Here is a 23,196-nt window from a genome sequence, read left to right on the forward strand (position 1 = left end):
TAGGGCTGCCTGCTTCAGGTTGGGAAACACCTGGAGATTTGGGGGGTGGAGCCTGATGAGGGTAGGCTTTGGGGAGGGGAGGGATTTCATTGGGGTGTACTCACAGAGTCCACCTTCCAAAGTGGCTATTTTCTCCAGGTGAACTGATATCTGTCACCTGGAAATCAGTTGCAAGCCCAGAACTCCAGCCACCACCTGGAAGTTGGCATCCCTAGTTGTTGTGAGGACAGACTGGAGAAGGGAAGAGTGCTGTAAGCCACTCTGGGTCCACACTGGGGAGAAAAGGGAGGTATAAATGAAGGGAAAAAACCAAACACCCTTTAGAGTTCCTGTCTCATCTCAAGAGCAAAAGCCCACCATCTAGCTCTTAAGAGGCCCCCAGGTTTAAGACTTCGTTGAAGAACAGTCTTTTGCTGGGGTGGGGGGATTCCATTTTTCTTCCCATGTCCTCAGGAATGTTCTACTGCCGGAGAACTGAATTCCCTCGATCAAAGCCCTTTGCAAGGCAGCTCGGTTCCACTCCAAGCCTTGCACAATGTAAACTCTGAGTTAGCCAGACCTGTTCTTACTCGTTAAGATAAACTTTGGTCAGCCACAGAGATAGCTGCCTGACAAATGTTTCATCCCTAATAACTATGTTATTTATTTAGAACGTTTATCAAACGTTTTTCTCCCAGGTCGAGAGGACTCAAAGAGTTTGCATCAGACTGAAAACATACAATCTCAAATTACAAAAATACCAAGTAAAAAGGAACACATCATTAGGGGGGAGATCATTAGTGGGGAAAATATATTAGCCCAGCTCCAGGGAATACTGTAGCTAAAAGGAAGACTCAACGCAGCCAATTAATGATGTACTGTCTCTGTGAATCCTGTTTATAACCACATTTGATTAATAGGTGGGGGACAATTTTAATGAGCGGAGCCGAGACTTAAGGAAACCCTCTACAAACTTTTTTCATTCTAGTGTACTAATGTGTTAAATGGAAATAAGACATTGTTTTTGTTTTATTAAGTTGTCCATTAACTTCTAACTGGGTTTATGAAGTTTTCTTTATTAAACTGCTTATTAAATGGGGTTTGTTGTTGACTTCATCATAAGTTAATTTATACTCTTATTTATTAAAAAGTTGTTTATTAAATTGTAACTAAGGTCTCAGCTGATTCATTGGCGGCAAAGGATTTTAATGAGCAGGAACGGCAAAATAAGAATCTGTTTTAGCTCTAGTGCAAGTGAAATCAATGGATTTAGACTGGAGTATCTCTGCATATGGGGGGCTGTGGTGGCTCAGTGGTTAAGACACTGAGCTGCAGACTGGAAGGTCGGTGGTTCAGCACTTTGAGATCCGAGTGCCACATGACGGAGTGAGCTCCCGTCTCTGGGCCCAGCTCCTGCCAACCTAGCAATTTGAAAGCAAGAAATTGCAAGTAGATAAATAGGTACCACTTCGGTGGGAAGGTAACAGCGTTCCGTGCAGCTCGGCATCTTTTCATGCCAGCCACATACCATGGAGGTACTAGTTTTTAACTGCGCATCTTCGGAGGGAAGCCTTGGGTTCGCCATGGGAGCGCTTCCCAGATGTTGCGATGTGATTGCACGGAAAATCCGCCTATCATCCGTCTCAGTAGCGTGGCTACTGCTCCGTGTGGCCGCAGCCAAAATTGTTGTAGGGGATGAGCTTCCCTGGGTCACTGCTCAGTTCTTCAAATACCGCCGTGAAACTCATCCCCCTACAACAAATTTTGTTAAGTCTTTAAGGCGCTACTGGAATCTTTTCTGCTGCTCCGGACAGACTAACGCAGCCACCCGTCTTCATTCTGTCAGCATGTAGATCAGGTGTAATTACGGGAGATCTCCAGGCGCCACCTGGAGTGTTTCTAGAAACTGCACTATAGATGTACCGGATTCGCTCCCCAAATATAGACTAAAATAGGAACGACCAATTAACCCTCCCCCAAAACTTTAATAAGTCCACCGTCCTTGGTGCTTCGGGACGAAGAAGTATATTTATTTATTTATTTTTCACATTTGTATCCCGCCCTCCCCAATGGGCTCAAGGCGGCTCACAAGGGCAAGGTAAACCCGAGCCATAATTCCGTCGTCCGCAGCCGCGGAAATTCCGCCTTCCCGAGGTTTTCCCCGCTGCCTCCCGACTCACCCCCTCCGAGGCGGAGTTTCCCAAAGCGCTCCCACGCGGCGCGGAGGAAGGGAAGGCAGCCCCGGACGGGCACCGCCTCCCGTTTGGCGGCTATATAACGCCGAGCGCGCCCAGCTGAGCGGCTTCGGGGAGCCGGGCAGGGGGAGAGCATTGGCGAGCGAGAGCGCGCCTGCCCATCCATCCGAGCCCAGCCACGCACCGCCGGCCTCTGTAAGTCCTTCTTCTCCCCTGGTGGATCTGTGCAGAACTTCCTCGGGGGGCTTCTGGTCTCTCCTTTCCCTCCACTCGTTCACCTGCCGCTTTCCACGTGTGCGGTCCCCCCGGTGACCTTGCAACCCGATCCCAGAAGCCTTCGGTAAACAGAGCGCGTGTGGGTAGTCGGCAGAAGGCAGTTTCATGTGCGACCCGTGGGCATGCAAGCAGTTCTGCGGGGGGCTCCCGTGGGCATTTGCTGCTTCATGCAAGACCTTGCGGGTGTCGCTTCCTAATAAAGGGTGCGCAGCTGCAACGACCGGCCCAAATTTTATGGATTCTTAATCGACATTGCCAATTATCAGCAATGCCACAGGATCGTCTCGCTTATGCCTATACTTTCTGTTGGCTGCTCTCTTGCTCTGAATTAGCCATTTAAATTACAAGAGGTTGCAAATCCCTGAATCTCTCTCAGCTTCGAGCCTCTTTGTGCTGCTGATGTTCTTGTTGGTGCCCATTCTCAGGCGCCCCGACCTCTTTCGTGTGTGAGCGCCCTGTTATGACTGCAGAGAAGTGGCTGAAACCAAATGTAGACTTTTTGCATTGTAGACCAGTTAAAACAGAAGAAGACTATATTTGATTTCTGCTGTAGCGATCTGGAGGTGGTTTGGAGCGGGGAAAGACGTCAGTGGGGTATAATGCTATAGAGTCCACCTTCCAAAGCAGCCATTTTCTCCAAGGGAACTCCTGGAGACCAGTTGTAATCCCAGAAGACTAGTGTTGCCAGCCTCCAGGTGGGGCCTGGGGACCTCCCGCTTTTACAACTGATCTCCAGCTGACAGAGATCAGCTCCCCTGAAGAAAATGGCTGCTTTGAAGGGTGGACTCTATGGCATTGTCCCATGCTGAGGCCCCTCCCCAAACCCTGCCCTCTCCTGGATCCACCCCCCCAAAGTCTCCAGGTATTTCCCAGCATGCCGGCAACCCTACAGAAGACTGCCAGCTGCCGCCTGGAGGTTGGCAACCCTAAACAGATCCTCCGGCCACCCCATTAAACCTGAGCAAGTGGAATGACCAGTTTTTTGTATTGCTGGAGGTAGCCGGGCTCTGTCGTGCCTTGGAGATCTTTCCTGTACAAACAAATAGTAAGAGGCCAGTGGGGCACCTTTAAGAGCAATAACATTTTATTCAAGGTGTGAGCTTTTGTATGCACGCTCACTTCGTCAGACAATGAAATGGAATCACAGATCGTACTTGTATATATACAGGGTTGCATGTTAAATTAGCATGCAAAATGGTGAAGATGTTTTTTAACAGGTAAAACGACTGATCATCTCAGTTTCTGGTTATCATCTGTTTGGGTTCAGCTGGGGTGGGGGGATAACATAGGTAATAAATACATCAGGAGGTTGATGTACCCTAAATTGTGAGAGTTCAGATCCAGTTGGTCAGCCGTGTTGGTCTGAAGCAGTACAACAAATGTAGAGTCCAGTGGCACCTTTAAGACCAACAAAGGTTTATTCAAGGTATGAACTTTTGTGTACACGCACACTTTATCAAATACGTATCTGACAAAGTGTGCGTGCATACAAAAGCTCATACCTTGAATAAACCTTTGTTGGTCTTAAAGGTGCCACTGGACTCTACATTTGTTGTGAGAATTCAGTCATTAGATCCCATCCATCTCCTTTCTAGCATGGAGGCAAACTTCGAAGCATTTTGCCTGTGTAGAGAATTTTTCTTGTCACCCCGAACAGCGAATTACATTCCAATCTACCATTCCACGTACTAAGAATCCCCAAAGAAGACAGCGCCTTGCACAGCCAGAGATTTGGATCTATTTGTGTTAACAACCAAATGAAAGGGCAACAGCAGCCATGCATAACTAGAGAGTGGTGCAATCTTACAGTTACAGATTATGCGGACATGTAAGGACTCGAGGAATGTGGATTTCTTGAAGTGTGGCTTCTGAGAACACTTCCTGTTAGATGCGGTGCCTCTTGCAAAGGAAAATGGGGAAGGGGGGTGGGCCGTCATGGGACAACCCCCCCCCAAAAAAAGAATCCTTCTCTCATCAGACTCCCAGATAACTTGAGTACCAAATGACCATGTTCCACAAACAAAAAACAGGAAGGAGAGAGGGAGAGAGAGAGATGCTACGTTCAAGCATGACACACTCCACACTCCGTTTAAGGCTGGTCTTCCAAAAAACTTCATGGAGGGGCATAAACTTTTTATGTGCGTCCAAAAAGATTTGAGGAGGCTGCCGCGTTTGAATTTTCGGCTGTCTTGAGGCGTTTTTGGATTCGAGTGAAATTATAAGAACTGCTTTTTTTCCCGATATGCTGAGGGTGTTTCCTAATGCAAGGGCATGCGTTCGACATTTGTTTCTCCTCCTAATTATATCAAGCTGTGTGGCAGTATTCCCTGTAAGCTGAGTTAGTGTGAGTTAGCTCATAGTTTTTTAGCTTCCGGCTCACACATTTTTCTCTTAGCTCAGGAAGGATGGCTCCAGAGCAAACTAATTTATGCAGTAGCCAAATCGCGCACTCATAACTTCAATGCCAGCAGCTCACAAAGTAGAATTTTTGCTCACAAGACTCCACAGCTTAGAGGGAACATTGCTGTGTGGAGATGGCACCCACCCACCGTTTGACAAATGAGGGCTTTCCTTCTTAGTCATTCATGGTGCAATAAACCTTCTCCTTGGCCTTGTTTGAGCCTTTCCTTAATTCTCTAGTGGAAATCAGTGTGACATAATATTGGGAGAGTGAATGGAGAGGTCTCAGGCTTACTTTGACATATTTATATTACTTTACAACTGTTGACCTTATAACCTTGGCTTGTTATTTAATTCTGTTTTTGCATATCTTAAAGCATCTTCATCATGTCACATGTTAATTTGCTGTTCAGCCTGTCTATAAGTTCGAACCTTACCTCCCATTCCATTGTGTTGGGAAAAGCATGCCTTGCACACGAAAGCTCATACCTTGAAAAAAACTTTTGTTTGTCTTAAAGGCGCCACTGGACTCTAAATTTGTTCTATAATATAGGGTTGACAGCTCTGGAGATTTTTTGGGGGGTGGAGCCTGAGGAAGGCAGGTTTTGGGGAGGGGAGGGACCCCAATGGGATATAATGTGTTGGGTGATAGTGAGATATTGAAAAAAATGGTATTTAGCAGAGATAAGATAGTCCAGCAGAGCCAGAGTGAAATAATTCAGACTGAGAGTCCCATGTGTGATTAAAATATAAAGTTTTTACTAAATTCTAGCACGGGAAAAGGGTAACTGGGATGAAAATAACAACAGAGCATAATCGGCTACATCCTTACACTACAAAGACAAAACTAGAAGAGAGATTATGGCTGCTCTTCTTCCTTTTCTTCAGAACACACACAAAGACCGGAAGAGAAGCCATAACATGGTAATACACCTTGACACTTTAGTCCCAATCAAATCCCTAGATCAGGGAGAAAATTCCCGGGCTTTCCACATCTAAAGAACATTGGTTACACGAGAAACATGTGACTTCCTGTGAGTAACATAAACAAACATTTAACCCCAGACATACTGAGTGTTTTCAACTTGTAATACCCAACATAATGCCATACAGTCCACCTTCCAAAGTGGCCTTTTTCTCCAGGGGGAACTGGTCTCTGTCGCCAGGAGATCAGTTCTAATCCCGGGAGATCTCCAGCCGACACCTGGAGGTTGGAACAAAAGTCAGAGACACGGATGAAGTGAATACAAACAAAAGGGGAAATCCTCCGTGTGACTCATGAACTTGAATCTTTCCTTAGTTGCACAATTTATTTAAATGGATTTCAGGATTTGTTTTGAGATTGTCTTGTGTGTTTGTTATTGCTGATTATGTAAATAATTTGTAAGCATTGTGTTTAGTGTCCTTTGAGTATTTTTGGAGGTTTAATTATACGGGGGATTTTTCCTTTCTTTGGTAAACATCTGGAGTTTGGCAACCCTAGGCATAAAAAGGAGCTAACTTTGGATTGTACGTTTGGAACGTTTTGGGGGTTTATTGCTTTTTGTTCATAGTTTGTAATTCACAGGCTGTGGGCTTTTATTTTTATTTTATTTTTTTTTGCCTCAACAGAGTATGTTTTCAAAATATTTCTTTTAAAAAACCCAAACCTGCAATTCTTTGCATATTTACTTGGGAGAAAGCCTGACTGAATGCAGTGGGGTTTTCTTCCATATAAACATGCATAGGATTGAGAGGCATGTTAAGTTCTACAGGTAGTCTAGAATGCAGTTTATGAAAGGCAGCTCTTCAGATCATACAACCAGGGTAGCCAGCATCAAGTCGGAAGCTGGAGATCTCCTGGTATCTCCAGACAATAGAGATCAATTCCCCTGGAGAAAATGGCCGCTTTGGAGGGTGGACTCTATGGCATTGTACCCTGCTGAGGCCCCTCCCCTCCCCAAGCCCCGCCCTTCCCAGGCCCCACCCCCAAAATCTCCAGCTATTTCCCAACCCAGAGCTGGTAACCCTGCATACAACCCTTTCCCATATTTTTTGATAGTATTCCAGGCAAGGGAGATTATAGAGCCGTTATTCGTGAAGTGTAACTCACGAGGCACACACCTCCCTCGAGAAGCCAGAATGCCAAGACTTCCTAGTTTCCTGTCACCACTAAACAAACAAAAGGATGGTTTAAAATAGCCCCACACCATTCCTTGTGACTGTTAACAAGACCAAGGCAGCTGTCACTCACATGTCCCAGAACTGTTTGTTCATTCCAAATAGCACTGCGCTTTTCCAGCCTTACTGGGAATGCTGCAAAAAAAATATGTTTTCACTGGGTTCAGCAAGGTCAGTTGTCATCCAGAGTTCACTGTCACTTTTGCACAGGGGTTTGCACAGGAGCCAGTGTGACGGAGTGGTTAAAAGGTCAGACAAGGATCTGGGAGACCTGGGTTCGAATCCTCACTCAGCCATGGAAACTTTCTGGGTGACCCTGGGAGAAAGATAGATCCAGGTGGGTAGCTGTGTTGGTCTGAAGCAGCAGAACAAAGTTTGAGTCCAGGGGGGCACCTTTAAGACCAACAAAGTTTTATTCTGGGTATAAGCTTCCGTGTGCATGCCCACTTCTTCAGGTACATTGAAAGAGAAGTCACCAATCATTACATATAGGTAGAGGGTGAGGAGGTTGTTGCCAGGAAGGACCAATTAGAGTCAAGATGCATGAGTAACTGAGTAGTAAATATAGCTGAAGACTGGATGGAGGCGATTGGTGAGACCTGTCAATTGCAGCAAATTTCCCGGCAACGCTCTCCTCACCCTCTACCGATACGTGATGGTTGGTGACTTCTCTTTCAGTGTATCTGAAGCAGTGTGCCTGCACACGGAAGCTTATACCCAGAATAAAACTTTGTTGGTCTTAAAGGTGACACTGGACTCAAAACTCTGTCCTGGGTGAAAGAGTAACTCTCTTTCAGCCTTACCCTACCTCGCAGGGTTGTTGTGTTGAGGAGGAAATGGAGAATGCCAGAATGTTACCAGACAGATTGATGCCACTTCTGGTTTGCACTCAGAGACAGAGATGCGTAGGGTTGCCAGGTCCGCCCTGGCCACCAGCAGGGGATGGAGGGTAAGGTGGCCAGATCCAATGCCATACAGAGTCCACCCTCCAAAGCATCCATTTCCACCTGGGGAACTGATCTCTGTAGTCTGAAGAAGAGCTGTAATTCTGGGGGGATCATCGGGTCCCACCTGGAGGCTGGCACCCCTATGCGAAGGCGTGGAAAGAATCAGAAAAACAGGGGGGGGGAAGGGGAGTTTTTAAACTTTTCCGGTAGAAAAATTGCAAATTTGGGGGGAGTACTGGGGGGGGGAAACCCTCATGTGAAGTATTTTCTCTTTGAGAATGAGTGACATGCTTTTAAAGACAAGGTGGGCATGCTGTCGACATAATACAGCTCTTAGATCCAAGTTGCGTTTCTGCAAAAGGATATCTAATGGGAAGTGCCAAGAGAGGACGTGATCACCGCAAACAAGTTGCGTTCGTGCTCATTGTTGGCCAATCTCTGTGGAATCAGTGTTGGTCATGCTGTCTGGAAATGCAGCTTAGAAAGGAGCAAGAGTCCAGTAGCACCTCGAAGACTAACGAAAATTGTGGCTGGTTAGGAGCTTTCCTGAGTCAAGCATGACGAAAGTTCATCCCCTGCCACATATTTTGTTAGTCGTTAAGGTGCTACCGGACTCTTGCTCTTTTCTACTGCCACAGACAGACTAACACGGCCACCCATCTGAATGCAGCTTAGGAATTCCCCCACCACCACCCCTTCTTTGAGTGGATGGGAACACGGCTCTTCTCTTGTTATCCTTTTTCAGACATCCACTGCAGCCCGCTCTGAGGGCAGAAATAGCCTCCTCTCGCTTGTGGAAACACTGCCAAATTAATATCAATTACCAGTTTGTAGAAACTGAAAGTAGAGTTGATGAATCTGCCCTGTCCTTACCCAAGGGCAGTCATGCCAAGCTCATGGCAACAAAAACAACCGCGCATCTTGTGACAAACAGATTTAAAATGGCATAGTGAGATTTTAGGAACTAAATCCCATACAGAAGGAGGAGAAGGAGATTGGATTTATACCCTGCCCTTCACTACCCAAAGGAGTTTCAGAGCGGCTTACAAACACCTTTCCCTTCCCCTCCCCACAACAGACACCCTGTGAGGTAGGTGGGGCTGAGAGAGCTCTGACAGAAACTGCTCTTTTTCAAGAACAGCTCTGAGAGAACTATGTCTTGCCCAAGGTCATCCCCCAGCTGCAAGTGGAGGAGTGGGGAATCAAACCCGGTTCTCCCAGATTAGAGTCCGCACACTTAACCACTACACCAAACTGGCTCTATGATGATCCATTATTGCCCACACTGAGGAAATATAAATAGAGGGTTGCCAGCTCTGGGTTGGGGGATTCCTGGAGATTTGGGGACAGAACCTGGAAAGGGGAGAGGGATTTCAGTTGGGATGGGATGCCATAGAATCCAAACTCCAAAGCGGCCATTTTCTCCAGGGAAACTGATCTGTGTCATATGGAGGTCAGTTGTAATTCTGGGAGAACTCCAAGCCCCCGCCTGGATGTTGGCAGCTCGAAGCAAACAGCAGAGTCAGAAGGCTAAAACCGAGAGGCTGAGGATGTGAACTTTTTGTGACAGACTCTATAATTGGTGACAAGACAGACTTTCTAGCATTTTCCCCTCTGGGAAGTAGGGTTGCCAGCTCTAGATTGGGAAATACCTGGAGATTTGGGGCTTGGATCCTGAGGAGGTCAGGGTTTGAGGAGGGGAGTTATGCTAATGAGTTATGCTAATGAGCTCCTGCACTTCTTTTCCTACGAAATGACCCCTGGACTGGCTCAAGGTCATGCAGTGAGCTTCCATGGCTGGGTGTGGATTCAAACCTGAGTCTCCAAGATCTAAACCTAGGGTTCAGAAATTTCTGGAACTATGGGGTGGAGCCTGGAGATGGCAGGATTCGGGGAGGGGAGGGACCTCGGCAAGATTTTCTCCAGCAGAACTGATCTCTGTTGTCCTTTGATCACTTGTAACTTCAGGAGAGCTCCAGGCCTAACCTGGAGGTCGCCACCCTATCATAGCCCAGCATTCTAACCACAACACCAAACTGTGATAATATATGTGGAGTGTGTTGATTGGTTTAAAGGCGCTATAGAAATGTGCTCAGAATGGCTATCTAAGCCTCTGGGTGAAAATGTTCTTGATTCCCCCAACTGGCCCAGCAGCTTCAGGAGACTAACCTTTTCTCTTCCGTGTCACATTTGGCTGCTAGATTATTTGTGTGTCTGTTTTCTGAATGTGAGTCCCAGGGCCTGACAACTTTTTAATGTAATTTACAGGCTCAAAGAAGGAAGATGATAAAAACGATGCGCTTTTTCCACAGCAGTCCTATCAAGCAGAGTCCCAGCAATAAAGATCTCAGGAGGGGAAGCGAGACCACACCAAGGCCCTCCACGTCCTCCGAATCGGAACCTGACACCGCGTCGATTGAATCCTCGGCAGACGAGACTCAGCCCAAAGGCAACATGATAACTCACATCCAGAGAGAGGCTCCGGGCCTGCCAAACTCTCCCTCAGAAATCGGTGGGAAGGGAACCTCAGGCCCTGAGCCGAACAAACATAAAGGAATTAAAGGCAAAATAATCAATGCCTTGTCTCCCATTTCAGTTGGAAAAGCTAAAATAAAATACAAGAAGAAGAACAGTAAACAGGAAGAAAGCAAGCCCATCACAGGTACTGTTTAAACCGTAAGCCTATCCTGTGGAGAAGGGGAATTATGCTTAAACACATGGCTGCTGCTGAAAATGGCAGCCCCGTGTTGCCTTTCCTTTCTTCTGTAATAAGTAAAGGTAAAGGTTCCCTTGCTCGAAAGCCAGTCGAATCCGACTCTAGGGTTGCGGTGCTCATCTCCGTTTCAAAGCCGAAGAGCCAGCGCTGTCCAAAGACATTTCCGTGGTCATGTGGCCGGCATGACTAAACACCAATGTGCACGGAACGCATATGTCCTGCAGCTATTACATCAGGCATTTCCTTAGCAGCAGCCAATGCTGATGAGTAGGGGAAGGAAAAACAGCACAGTAACATGAACTAAGCAGTACTGAACACTTTGAAGTGGAAGGGAGGGCTGACATGGGCTGCCATTTATAGAGGTAGCCTTACGTCTCCTTGTAATATTTAGTTTTGCCCTGTACAGTGGTTTTGGTGGGATACAATGCTTTGGTAGTCCCTGGAACTGGAAACAAGCTTGTTTTTGTGGCTGCCGGTTATACTGTGCAAACCAACGTGATCTCCCAGCAAACAGTTGGTGTGGGGTTAAGTTATTAGGGAGGGGCCATGGCTCAGTAGTAGTTTGTTTTCTGCACACTTGGTATGCAGGAAGTCCCAAGTTCAAACTCCAGCAACTCCAGTTAAAGGATCAGACAGTAGGTGACGTGAAAGACCTCTGCTTAAGACCTTGGAGAGCTGCTTCCCGTCAGAGTAGACAATACTGACCTTATATTTTTAAGATAAACTTTGTTGAATCAAGTAAAAGTTTTACAATAAGAGCTTAGGAAGTATATATACCAGATATTTAAAAAACAAACATTGAGATGACATATAAAAGCATAGGAGTAAAAAGTATACTAAGGCCCCGTTCACACGGAGAATTTGCCCTGCGAGAGGGACGGCTTGCCTGCGGATTAAATGGGCGCGATCATACCTCAACATCTGGGAAGCGTGGCACTCCCGTCTCCAACCTGTCACTTTGGCCTGAAAAGCGGAGTTAAAAGATACTGGGAACCATGCAGTATTTTCCGGAAAACGCGCGGCGCATGGGGACATCTGATCGGGAAGCGCTGGTAGCCCATCGCAGCCAGTGCCCGTCGGCGTCCCACGCATGCGCACAAACGCGTTACTGCCTTTTTGCCTCGCTTCGTGTGATCGGCTGCCAAAGGCCTGAGCACGGAGCCTCAGGGGACGGTCTGATCGCATTACCGCGTGTCATTTTGCTCCGGCTCTAAAAGCCTCCCTTCCCCTGCGGATTATCCCGCTCGTGTGACCGGGGCCTAAATATAATAATTTTGACAAGTATAGCTAAATAACAACAGAATTACTAAACTATAATTAACTACCTAACTGTATTATAATATTAGGGACTGATTGGAAGAAGTGAAATGGAAGAGACATTATTTACCATAAATTCAATTATTGGATAACTTATTTCAACAGAATTAGAAACATATTGATCTGACTCGATCTGCGTCTGTTGGTCCAAAGTTTTTCCCATTAGAAATATATCCCATATCTTCTTGTACCAATCTGATAACAAAGGGAGTTTCTTGCTTTTCCATGCTGTTGCAATAACAAGGCAGGCTACACTACATAATAAAGCTATTAACTGGAGAGCCAGTTTGGTGTAGTGGTTAAGTGTGCGGACTCTAATCTGGGAGAACCGGGTTTGATTCCCCACTCCTCCACTTGCACCTGCTGATGTGACCTTGGGTCAGTCACAAGCTCTGGCACAGCTGTCCTCGAAAAAGAGCAGCTTGTGTCAGAGTTCTCTCAGCCCCACCAACCTCACAGGGTGTCTGTTGTGGGGAGGGGAAGGGAAAGGAGTTTGTAAGCCGCTCTGAGACTCCAAGTGAAGGGCGGGGGATAAATCCAATCTCTTCTCTTCTTCTTCTTAAATTATGTCTAAATAGGGGTATATCTGTATTTTGAAATACATTTAGCAGCATGACTTCCGGCTTAAGAGGAATAAAATAATTTGTGATCCTAAATATCTGGGCTTGAATTAGTTGCCAAAATGATTGCATATGCTTACAAGACCACCAAGTGTGAAAATAAGATCCAAGTCCCCACACTGCTTCCAGCGGGTTGGTTGCTGATTAGGATTTATATGATACATTTTCTCTGGTGTGAGATACCATCTTGTAAGAAGAAGAAAAAGAAGAGTTTGGATTTATACCCCGCCCTTCACTACCCAAAGGAGTCTCAGAGCAGCTTACAATCTCCTTTCCCTTCCCTTCCCCACAACAGACACCCTGACCTCGATGGGCCAGTGGGCTGATTCAGTAAAAGGCAGCTTTGTTTGTGTGTTATTGTCACTAAATATTTTCACTTTGTCTTGCCAGTCGACCAGATCAGAGAGCTCATTCGCGAGAAACAGTTATTTGAAGCCGGCCAGCATCTCCTCATGATGGAGAAAGAGTCTTCTGATGAGCAGAGCGAAGAAGGAAAAGGGGCGGATCGGCGTGAGATCGAAGCGGTCTATGGTCTTTTGAAGCACGAGGCCCTCCGCATCGTAAAGACTTCTGTCAGAATAGCGCCCACGAATCCGGAATTACTTCAGAACACTGTGAGAGCCATCACGGAACAAGTGAAGGAAGATGAGAGAACCGCGTTAGAAGAGGCATCGGGGAAAAGTTTGAGTGCCCGGCCCAGGCAATGGAAGGAAGATTGGAAGAGGACAATCCAGGAGTCCGTTGCCGAGCGCATGCAGGTGCCTCCCTTCGATGGTGTCGAAGGCCTCTCTGCGACGGCTCACAGCTTCCTGCACATGGGGAAGGCGATGAAGGACGATCTCATCACGGTGGTGCAGCACGTCAAGCCCCATTACTCCAGTGACTTCCAAGTCTGCTGCGTTTACGCCGAGTGTTACTACCGGTGTTTCTCTTCCCAGCTGGAGGCGATTGCTCAGTTTGAACTGGGCAGCAGGGACAATGCCCTCCTCCTCACCTGGGTGCAGAACATTTATCCAAAGTAAGTATTTTTATTGATGCATTTAGACTCCCGTTTCCCCAGCTGGGATGCAAAGTGGTGGTGTGAGCAGTGTTCCCTCTAAGCTGAGTTTGTGTGAGCTAGCTCACAGCTTTTTAGCCTCCAGCTCACACATTTTGGTCTTAGCTCAGGAAGGAGGGCTCCAGAGCCAACTAAGTTATGCAGCAGCCAAGTCGCTCGCTCACAATTTTAGTGCCAGTAGCTCACAAAGTAGAATTTTTGCTCACAAGACTCCACAGCTTAGAGGGAACATTGGGTGTGAGTGGGGTTTTTTTAAGCCTTTCCCCATATTGTTTTCCAGAACTGAAATAACCCTGTAAGAGTGTTTATTTTTAATTTTATTTTAACCTTCAACTTTATATCCCGCTCGAATCCTCTTTTCACAGAGGGTCTCAGAGCGGCTTACAATTGGTGCTAATCACACAAGTTTTTCCCTAACTAGGGCCACAGAGTTGTATAGGGTAGGGTTACCTATCAGCACCCTTGTGGTGGTGGTTGGGATGTTCGTTCCTCGGTTTTTCCCCTACTGGGGCAAACAGTTGTAGGACCATGAGGTTATTTCACATCAGGAAAAAGGCATGGAGGGGATTTAAACCTCCCCTCCGTAATAGTCCCATTCTACAGCCAGTTTGGTGTAGCAGTTAAGAGTTGAACTCTTAATACGTGAGCAGTTCCTGGCAGCTGTCTGCAGAAAACGACTTTCGAAATCCTCTTGCCGTTTTGCCAGCTCGTATGAAACACTGTACTTGCATTCCCCCTGTGGAATTTGTCAGTATCAATTCATCCAGGCTGTGAACAAGCCAAGAAATATTAAATTAAAAAAAAACTGGCTATAAGGTTTGGGTGGTTGTCAAATTTCATCCAAGTATTCTCTCACGCTTGTGGTTGACCTACTTTCACATCTGCTTTTCATTGGGTTTCTTTTGAAATCGGAATAAGAATCGGGCAAATGAGCCCATTGAATGGACATGGCTGACGCGTGCTTCTTTCCCCCCATTTCAGTGAAATAAAAAAGCATCCTGTCTTGGAGAAAGAGCTGGAAGAAGCCAGCCTAGGAAGCCTTTTGCCATTAGAACAGATCAAACCTCTCGAAGAGTCTTACTTAATTAACGAGTCGGTAAGTAACCTAGCAGTTCGAAAGCAGGAAATTGCAAGTAGATAAATAGGTACCACTTCAGTGGGAAGGTAACAGCGCTCCGTGCGCCTTGGTGTTTAGTCATGCCGGCCACATGACCACGGAAACGTCTTCGGACAGCGCTGGCTCTTCGGCTTGGAAACGGAGATGAGCACCGCAACCCTAGAGTCGGATTCGACTGGCTTTCGAGCAAGGGAACCTTTACCTTTACCTTTAAGTATAGAATAGATCTTGCAGTGAATGACAGGCTATTCAGCTACATCATTTTTTTCCCTTGTTAATTCGTCACGTTTTAAAATCGTATCTTTTCACCAAGGAGCTCAGGTAGGGTTGTCAGCTCAGGGCTGGGAAATACCTGGAAATTTGGGGGGTGGAGCCTGAGGAGGGCGAGGTTTGGGGAGAGGAGGAGCTTCAGTGGGGTACAATGCCAGAGAATCCACCTTCCAAAGCGGCCATTTTCTCCAGGGGAGCTGATCTCTGTTGCCGGAACATCAGTTATAATAGTGGGAGATCTCCAGCCACCGCCTGGAAGCTGGCAACCCTAAGCTCAGGGCTGCGTATGTAGACATTGTCTCCCTCTTTCTCATTTTATCCTCGCAACAACCCAATGGGATAGGCACATCTGAGAGAATGTGGATTGGCCTCAAGATTACCTGAGTATGCTTCATACCTAGGTGGGGAATTGAACCCAGGTCTCGCCAATCCCCGACTTTCACCACTATATCCCACTGGCTCTCTTGTGCATCTCTCTATAGGGGACTTTCCCATTTATCTGAAATTCTGATCAATCAAATATTTTGAATAAAACGTAAGAATGTAAGAATTAAGGTACTTTGGTAGGTCTGAGGGCCCCACTAGAGTTTGGCGTAGCCATTTTGGTGTAGTGGTTAAGAGCGTTGACTCTGATCTGGGAGAGCTGGGTTTGATTCCCTACTCCTCCACATGCAGCTGCTGGTGTGACCTTGGGTCAGTCACAAGTTCTCTCGGAGCAGTTCTTGAAAGAGCTCTCTAAGCCCCACCTACCTCACAGGGTGTCTGTTGTGGGGAGGGGAAGGGGAAGGGGTCGTAAGCTGCTCTGAGACTCCTTCGGGTAGTGAAGGGCAGGGTATAAATCCAATCTCTTCTTTTTCTTCTTAGACATTCCCTGAAATAATCTATAGCTTTGATGGCCCCACTAGACCTTCCCCAGAAATCGGTCCTGTTGCCAAACCACTTTTATTGTTATGAATTTTCTCCTAACGTTCAGCCAAAATCTGCAATCCTCTGACTTAAGCCCTATATATCAACCCTTGCTTTCTGGAGCAGCAGAGCATGAGGGTCAGATCCACCATGGATGGAACAGAGGGTGACTTTTGTTGATACCCTTCCAGATCTCTTGACTGGCACATCATGCTGATCTTCATGGGTCCCCTGTCCCCCAGGAGTGGTGTTTCAGGAGAGGGCATTTGGGGCTGTATCAGGAGGTAGGCAGATGAGGAAATCATACTCCTCCCCTCGCTCTTTTTCTACGAAACGACCCTGCATTTGATGGAAATCTCTTCCATCCATGGAAATCCTCTGGTGGATCAAAGCCTAAGTAGTTGTCCTCTTCTGTGGTACGGCCCTTCAAGTATTTGAAGAGTGATATCACACCAATTAGTTTCTGAATCCAATTCAACAGTTAACTTTTAAAGCCTATATAGTCTGGGACCCTCATACCTATGCGACTGCTTCTCCTGTTACAATCTGCTGTGGCCCCTTCAGTCATCTTCTCAGGGCCTTTTCCATGAGCCCAACCCCAAGATGGTACGGTTAGCTGTTACCAGGGAAAGGGCTTTCTCACTTATGGCCCCTACCCTGTGGAATACACTCTCTGATGACACCGTGGCCTGTGGGACTTGCTTAGTTTCCAGGGGGGTTGCAAAGCCAGGTTGTTCGGGTGGGCCTTGGGAGGTTAACCAGATGTTCTGAGTTCTTTTGATAGTGGTATGGTGCTGAGTCATGTACCTTGTTTGTAACTGTTTTAATTATTGTTTATGATTATGTTATGATTGTATTTTGCTTTAAATTTTGTGTGGTTTTAAGAATGTTTTGACCCAACCTGAGCCTGCATGTGGGGGTGTGTGGGATAAAAGCCAAACAAAATTTAAAAAATAAATATATAAAATAATAAAGAAATCTGATTTCTGTTGGTTGTTACCTTATTTATTATGATGTTGTTTAGGTGTGGTTAAGTCACCAGGAGATCCCTTGAGTGAGTGGCGACTAAAAAATAAAATAAAATCAATAATAAACAAAATCCCCTCTCAGTCTTCTGTTCTCCAGGCTAGACTTACCCAGTTTTTCAGACTGAATCTCGGTTGCCCTCTTTTGAACTAGCTCCAGTTTGTCTACTTGTTTAGTTGATAGACGGGGAGGAAAGCTTCAGGACTGGCTGATGGCGTCAGAGCATTGCCCTGTAACTCCAGCTGCTGCTTATCTCTTCGTTGTTGTTTACTCCTTATTCTGTCAAGGAATCTCTTAAGCGCTGCCTGGCCAGATGTTTGCAAATGGAAGTCACAAGGTGGAGACAGGGCAGGGAACCTGAGAAGTTGGATGGGCATTTTCACAGTGAACTGTCAATCGACGCCATTCAGGTAATAAACAGTGCTATCTATCTATCATCTGTCCCTCATGAGAGGAAGGGAAGGCAAATGTAAGCCACTCTTGAGACACCTTCGGGTAGTGAAAAGCAGGGTATAAAAAAACGACTCTTCTTCCTTTTCCTCTTCTTCCTATCTCTCTCTCTGTCTTTCTTCTTCCTCTTCTTCCTCTCTCTCTCTCTCTCTCTCTCTCTCTCTCTCTCTCTTTCTTTTATCTATCACCCTTCCTCCTATCACCTATCTGCCTTCTAACATCTATCTTGTTTCTAGCTATCCTTAAATAAATATTTAGGCACGTAACAGTATGCCTTAAACATTTGAATCACACGTGTGTAATTATGCCTTTGGTGGATTTTAAAACTATTTAAGTGTTTTAGTGACTCATTTTTTTAAAAAAATGTTGCTAGCCCTCAGTGGTCAGTCCAGGAAAATGGAAGATGCTTCTGGGGTCTGGATGGGTGGAACTGCAAGTCCTGGTTTCAGACTTCAGGACTGTTCCATGTTAATACATGTAGGTTCTGGTAACATGGGGAGGGGCTGTGGCTCAGTGGTAGAGCATACACTTGGCACACAGAAGGTCCCAGGTTCAATCCCCTGGCATCTCCAGTTAAAGAATTTGGCAGTAGGTGATGTGAAAGACCCCCCCGCCTGAGACCCTAGAGAGCTGCTGCCCATCTGAGTAGACAGTACTGACTTTGATGGGTCAAGGGTCTGATTCAGTATAAGGCAGCATCATGTGCATGTAAAACATCACCCAATCATAGCCAAGAAGTCTTGTTATTTGAGAGTTAGAAATGGATATTCGAATGCCACTCTGTACCAAGTCAGATTTTCAGTCCCTCTAGTTGAGCATCCTCTAGTCTGACTTGCAAATGCACCCACCACCTGAGAGCCTTTTAACTGGAGAAAGCAGGAATTGAAACTGTGCCCTGTCTTGTCTCATTGCAACTGGTAGGACGGAACATGCCCAACGTTGGGGCCATAATGTTTGGAATGCAGTCTCACAAACAATGTGGTCTGAGGGAACACCACCCATGAGAGGTTAGGAATTCTGTTCTGACCACAAGGTTGGGTGGTCAGGGCGCAGCAGCGGGGTGAGATGTATAATCCTAGCATAAGAACATAAGTAGAGCCATGATGGTTCAGACCAAAGAGAGAAACCATGGCTCAGTAGCAGAGCATCCGCTTGGCATGCAGAAGGTCCCAAGTTGGCATCTCCACTTAGAAAAGGACCAGGCAGTAGGTGATGTGAAAGACCTCAGCCTGAGACCCTGGAGAGCCACTGCCAGTCTGAGTAGACAATACTGACTTCAGTGGACCAAGGGTCTGATTCAGTGTAAGGCAGCTTCATGCGTGTTCATATAATCATGTGCTCAAAGCAGGGGTCATTTCGTAGAAAAAGAGGTGCAGGAGCTCATTAGCATAACTTGTTTGCATATGCCACACCCCCTGGCATCACTGGAAGCGTGTCAGAAGGTAACACCCACCGCTCAGGCTCCACTGGACTGTTTTGGATTGCTAGGAGAGCTTGTACCTGAAGGTGGGCCGGGGGGGGGGGCTCTGCAACTTACCTCGCCCAACTGAGGGCTGCTGGGAGCAGGGGGCGGGGCTTGTTGCATGTGCCCGCCCCCTGGGCTCCTTACTGCCGGAGCTCTGCTCCTGTGCGCTCCTGCAGGAAATGACCCCTGGTTCAAAGTCTCATCGAGTCCAGCATTCGGTTCACACGGTGGCCAGCCAGCTGCCTGTAGGAAGCACACATGCAGGATGACTGTAGCAGCATCCTCCCGCCTGTGCTTCCCTGGCAACTGATCTAGAGAGGCATACAGCCTCTGGTACTGGAGGGAGTTGATGTCCATCATGACTAGTAGCCATTGATGGCCCCATCCTCCATGACTCTGTCCAAGCTAGCCAAATGGTAGACCCTAGGATATTACTGAGGATTCACAACGTGATGTATTTGTGTTTTAGGCTGTGTACGGAGGACAAAAGCGAGCAAAAGACATCACGCCGGACCTGGGCAGGCAAATCGCACCATTGCTTCTGGTGGAGCTCTTGACCTTCCTGCAAAGGTAGGATAGTAAGCTCTTGGCTACATACATTTCTCCTCTCTGCAAGCTTTTCTTCCTGGGCACGCCTTCTGATTGTTCTTTCTCCTCCTTTGGTGTCTTTGCAGTTACAAGAAGGAACTGGAACGCTTCATTAAGGAGAACAAACAGCACCAGTATTTCGAGGCGACAGTCATTGGGAATATCAACAACTGCCTGAGTTTTCGGTAAGAAGACAGGAATCGTTTGACCAACGCTTAGCGTTTATATGGCACTTTTGGTGTTCAAAGCACCTTATGTACTTTATCATCAACTCACTGTCAATGCTCCCTCTAAGCTGTGGAGTCTTGTGAGCAAAAAGTCTACTTTGTGAGCTACTGGCATTGAAGTTGTGAGCCAGTGATTTGGCTGCTGCATAAATTAGCTTGCTCTGGAGCCAGTTTGGTGTAGTGGTTAAGTGCGCAGACTCCAATCTGGGAGAACCGGGTTTGATTCCCCACTCCTCCACTTGCACCTGGCTGGATGACCTTGGGCAAGCCATAGTTCTGATAAGAGCTGTCCTTGAAAAAGAGCAGTTTCTGTCAAGAGCTCTCTCAGCCCCACCCACCTCACAGGGTGTCTGTTGTGGGGAGGGGAAGGGAAAGGAGTTTGTAAGCCGCTCTGAGACACCTTTGGGGAGTGAAGGGCGGGGTATGAATCCAATCTCCTCTCCTCTCCTATTCCTCCTCCTCCTTCCTGAGCAAAGAGAAAAATGTGTGAGCTGAAGGCTAAAAAACTGTGAGCTAGCTCACACTAACTCAGCTTAGAGGGAACACTGCTCACTGTTACAGATTAGAGGAGGCTGAGGCTGAAAGAGGGATTTGCCTACAGTGACTCAGTCAAATGCCCAGAATCCTCTTCTGTTTTGCCTTAGGCAATCACAACTGTAGTTGAACTCTTCAAAATGATTCACCCACGGTGAACTCCAGTTCCCAGCAGGCAGAAAGTTTAACCAGTGCAGTTGTTTATATAGTGGCCTGACAAGCCATGGCCAGATGGAGTGAAGCTGCAACACCATTGCATGATAACAAAATCATTTTTCTTCCAAAAAAAAATACTGGCTACCACTTCTACCCTAAAATCCAGGGACCTTTTGTTAGCAAAAGCCAGTGTGGTCCAGTGGATAAAGCTCAAATTCTCACAGCCATAAATCTCACTGAATAACCTCGGACCAGTCATCCTTTGTCAGCAAGACCCACCTCTCAGGGTTGTTGTGAGGGGGGGAAAGGACAACTCCATGTATCTTAACTCTGAATACTTTGGGGCAAGAACAGAATACCCATTTAATAAATAAATACAATAGGGTTACCACAATGTTCTCTCTAAGCTGTGGAGTCTTGTGAGCAAAAATTCAACTTTGTGAGCTACTGGCATTCAAGTCGTGAGCGAGCAATTTGCCCACTGCATAAATTAGTTTGCTCTGGAGCCCTCCTTCCTGAGCTAAGAAAAAAATGTGTGAGCCGGAGGGTAAAAAACTGTGAGCTAGCTCACACTAACTCAGCTTAGAGGGAACACTTTTTAGAGGACATGACCTCTTTTTTTGGTGTCTATCCTCTTTTGGGCTCTTCTTTAAAAACTGGTGAAAATGTCCTCTTTTTTGGGGTTGGACGGATAGGAATGTCTCTGGTTAGTAGCAGTTATCACAGCTTAAGTAGCAGGGGTATTTAAAATGAGATTTGCCATAGTGATCACTTGAAGTGACATAGGAGACGCTGTAGCATTTTGGGAGGGGGGGGAAATTTGCAGCCTAGCAACCTAAAGGATCGGGCAGCTTCATACATTCAACATCACTGTTATTTGGTGGGCTGTCTCCTCATTCCAGAATCCACACTGAAGAAAACACGATGCCGGGTCAGGATGATGTCAAACAACAGATTTTTACTGTACTTAATGAAATTCAAGACGCAGGATTCAGCGTGCTCCTTCAAGGCCTGTTTCAAGAGCTGCAGGTAAGTGCTAGAGCACTCCCCCTCCCCACCATGGCTTCCGTTTTCTCCTCCTCTCTCTATCCCGTGCACCCCTGGGAGTGGGCAGATCAGTGGAATGGACCCATTCCCTTCCCCCTAATATGAACATGAAATCCATCTATCACGCCTTTGTCCTGCTCTTCCTCTGTGGTGCTCAGGGTGGCCGTAGTGGGCCTCCCCAGCTCCGTTTTCATCCTGAAGACAACCTTGTGAGGTAGAGTAGGCTGAGGGGGCCTGGCTGGCCCCAGGTTAACAATTTGGATTCACGGTTGGGTGGTTAACAAGTGGGATTCGTTATTCGAACCTGGGCCTTCCCAGTCCGTGGCCCAAGCTGGCCTGATCTCGTCAGCTCTCAGGAGCTAAGCAGGGCTGGCCATGTGTTCCCTCTAAGGTGAGTTAGTGTGAGTTAGCTCACAGCTTTTTAGCCTCCAGCTCACACATTTTTGTGTTTGCTCAGGAGGGATGGCTCTGGAGCAAACTGATTTATGCAGTAGGCAAATCAGTTGCTCACAACTTTAATGCCAGTAGATCACAAAACAGAATTTTTGCTCACAAGACTCCGCAGCTTAGAGGGAACATTGGTTAGGACTTGGGTGGGAGACCACCAAGGAAGTCCAGGGTGGCTGCGCAGAGGCAGGCCATGGCAAGCCACCTCTGTTGGCCTTTTGCCGTGGGAAAACCCTTTGGGGTCTCCATCAGTTGGCTGCGACCTCATGGCCCTTTCCAGCCATTGCAAGTCATGCACTTAGGTAACTAGACCAGACTGGCTGTTATTGAGAAGCTTGAGCTCCTATAAAGAAGAGCTCAAAGACCACTGAAGTTAATAGGTTTCGAAGGGTGTAACTCTGCTTAGGACTACCACCGTGAAAGTCTTTGGGATCCTCGTAGTCGTGTTCAGCAGAAAGGAGTGAGGAGGGAATGTGGAGTCTGCTTCCTGAAGTCTGAACAGGTCTCTCTGTCTCTGCTTCTCTCAGGCTCTTTTTAAAAAGTTTACCCAGAAGACGTGGCTCTCCAGCACTGGCATTATGAACGAAATCATCGCCTGCACCAGCGTCCACATGTCCACGCTCCAGACCCTTAAAGAGCCTTTTCGACAGGTAAACTAAACCCGGGAAGGGTACTGAGGAGGAGGGCATCTGTGCTTTTGGTGGAAGGGTTTTAGGGACAGACCAGAGGTTTTTAAAGGCTTTGAGAAGGTCTCTGTTTTCTAAGATGATCATGCACAATTCCCTGTCCCATGGTTGCCACTGGTCAAGCGGGTATTGGAAACGACACCAAAATCTGTTTGCAGATGTATTTATGGAATTCATTTATACCCTTCCTTTCTGTCCAGTGGGGACCCAAGGTGGCTTACATCATTCACCTCTCCCAGGGGTCGTTTCGTAGAAAAAAAGCTAGGGGAACTCATTAGCATATGCCACACCCCCTGACATCACCGGAAGTGTGTCATAAGGCCACACACCCCGCCCCAACGGTCCCGGCCGCCGCCGGCCTTGCAGCTCCACTGCCGAGCCCCATGAGGGGCCCGGCAGTGGACCTGCAAGGACCACGGCGGGGGATCCATGCGTGTTCGCAGGATCGCTGCCACGGGGGGACAGCAATCCGCGCTGCACCGGCATCGCCAGGATGTGATGCTACGCGTCGCCCTGGCAACGGGACTCCAAACAGCCCCGTTGCCAGGGCGACGCGTAGCGTCACATCCTGGCAACGCCGGTGCAGTGCGGATTGCCAGAGGTCATTTCG

General features: G+C 47.1%; 1 protein-coding gene across 2 annotated transcripts in view; it reads left to right on the forward strand.

The window, feature by feature from the left end:
* The first annotated feature begins 2,298 nt into the window (after positions 1 to 2,298).
* Positions 2,299 to 23,196, forward strand: part of TNFAIP2 (TNF alpha induced protein 2) — a 30,825-nt gene continuing 9,927 nt past the window's right edge. The window contains exons 1-9 of one of the 2 annotated variants that reach the window (XM_015406493.1): positions 2,299 to 2,369; positions 10,226 to 10,619; positions 13,001 to 13,628; positions 14,649 to 14,763; positions 17,274 to 17,396; positions 19,371 to 19,471; positions 19,576 to 19,674; positions 21,309 to 21,435; positions 22,428 to 22,550. In XM_015406493.1, coding sequence (XP_015261979.1) covers positions 10,241 to 10,619; positions 13,001 to 13,628; positions 14,649 to 14,763; positions 17,274 to 17,396; positions 19,371 to 19,471; positions 19,576 to 19,674; positions 21,309 to 21,435; positions 22,428 to 22,550 — 1,695 coding nt within the window. In that variant the 5' untranslated portion in view covers positions 2,299 to 2,369; positions 10,226 to 10,240. Of the gene's footprint in view, positions 2,370 to 7,325; positions 7,348 to 10,225; positions 10,620 to 13,000; positions 13,629 to 14,648; positions 14,764 to 17,273; positions 17,397 to 19,370; positions 19,472 to 19,575; positions 19,675 to 21,308; positions 21,436 to 22,427; positions 22,551 to 23,196 lie in introns of those variants that run through there. The other variant, XM_015406494.1, reaches the window with a different exon arrangement.

This window comes from Gekko japonicus, unplaced genomic scaffold (assembly GCF_001447785.1).
Source record: "Gekko japonicus isolate JY-2015 unplaced genomic scaffold, Gekko_japonicus_V1.1 scaffold4875, whole genome shotgun sequence".
Lineage (NCBI taxonomy): Eukaryota > Metazoa > Chordata > Lepidosauria > Squamata > Gekkonidae > Gekko > Gekko japonicus.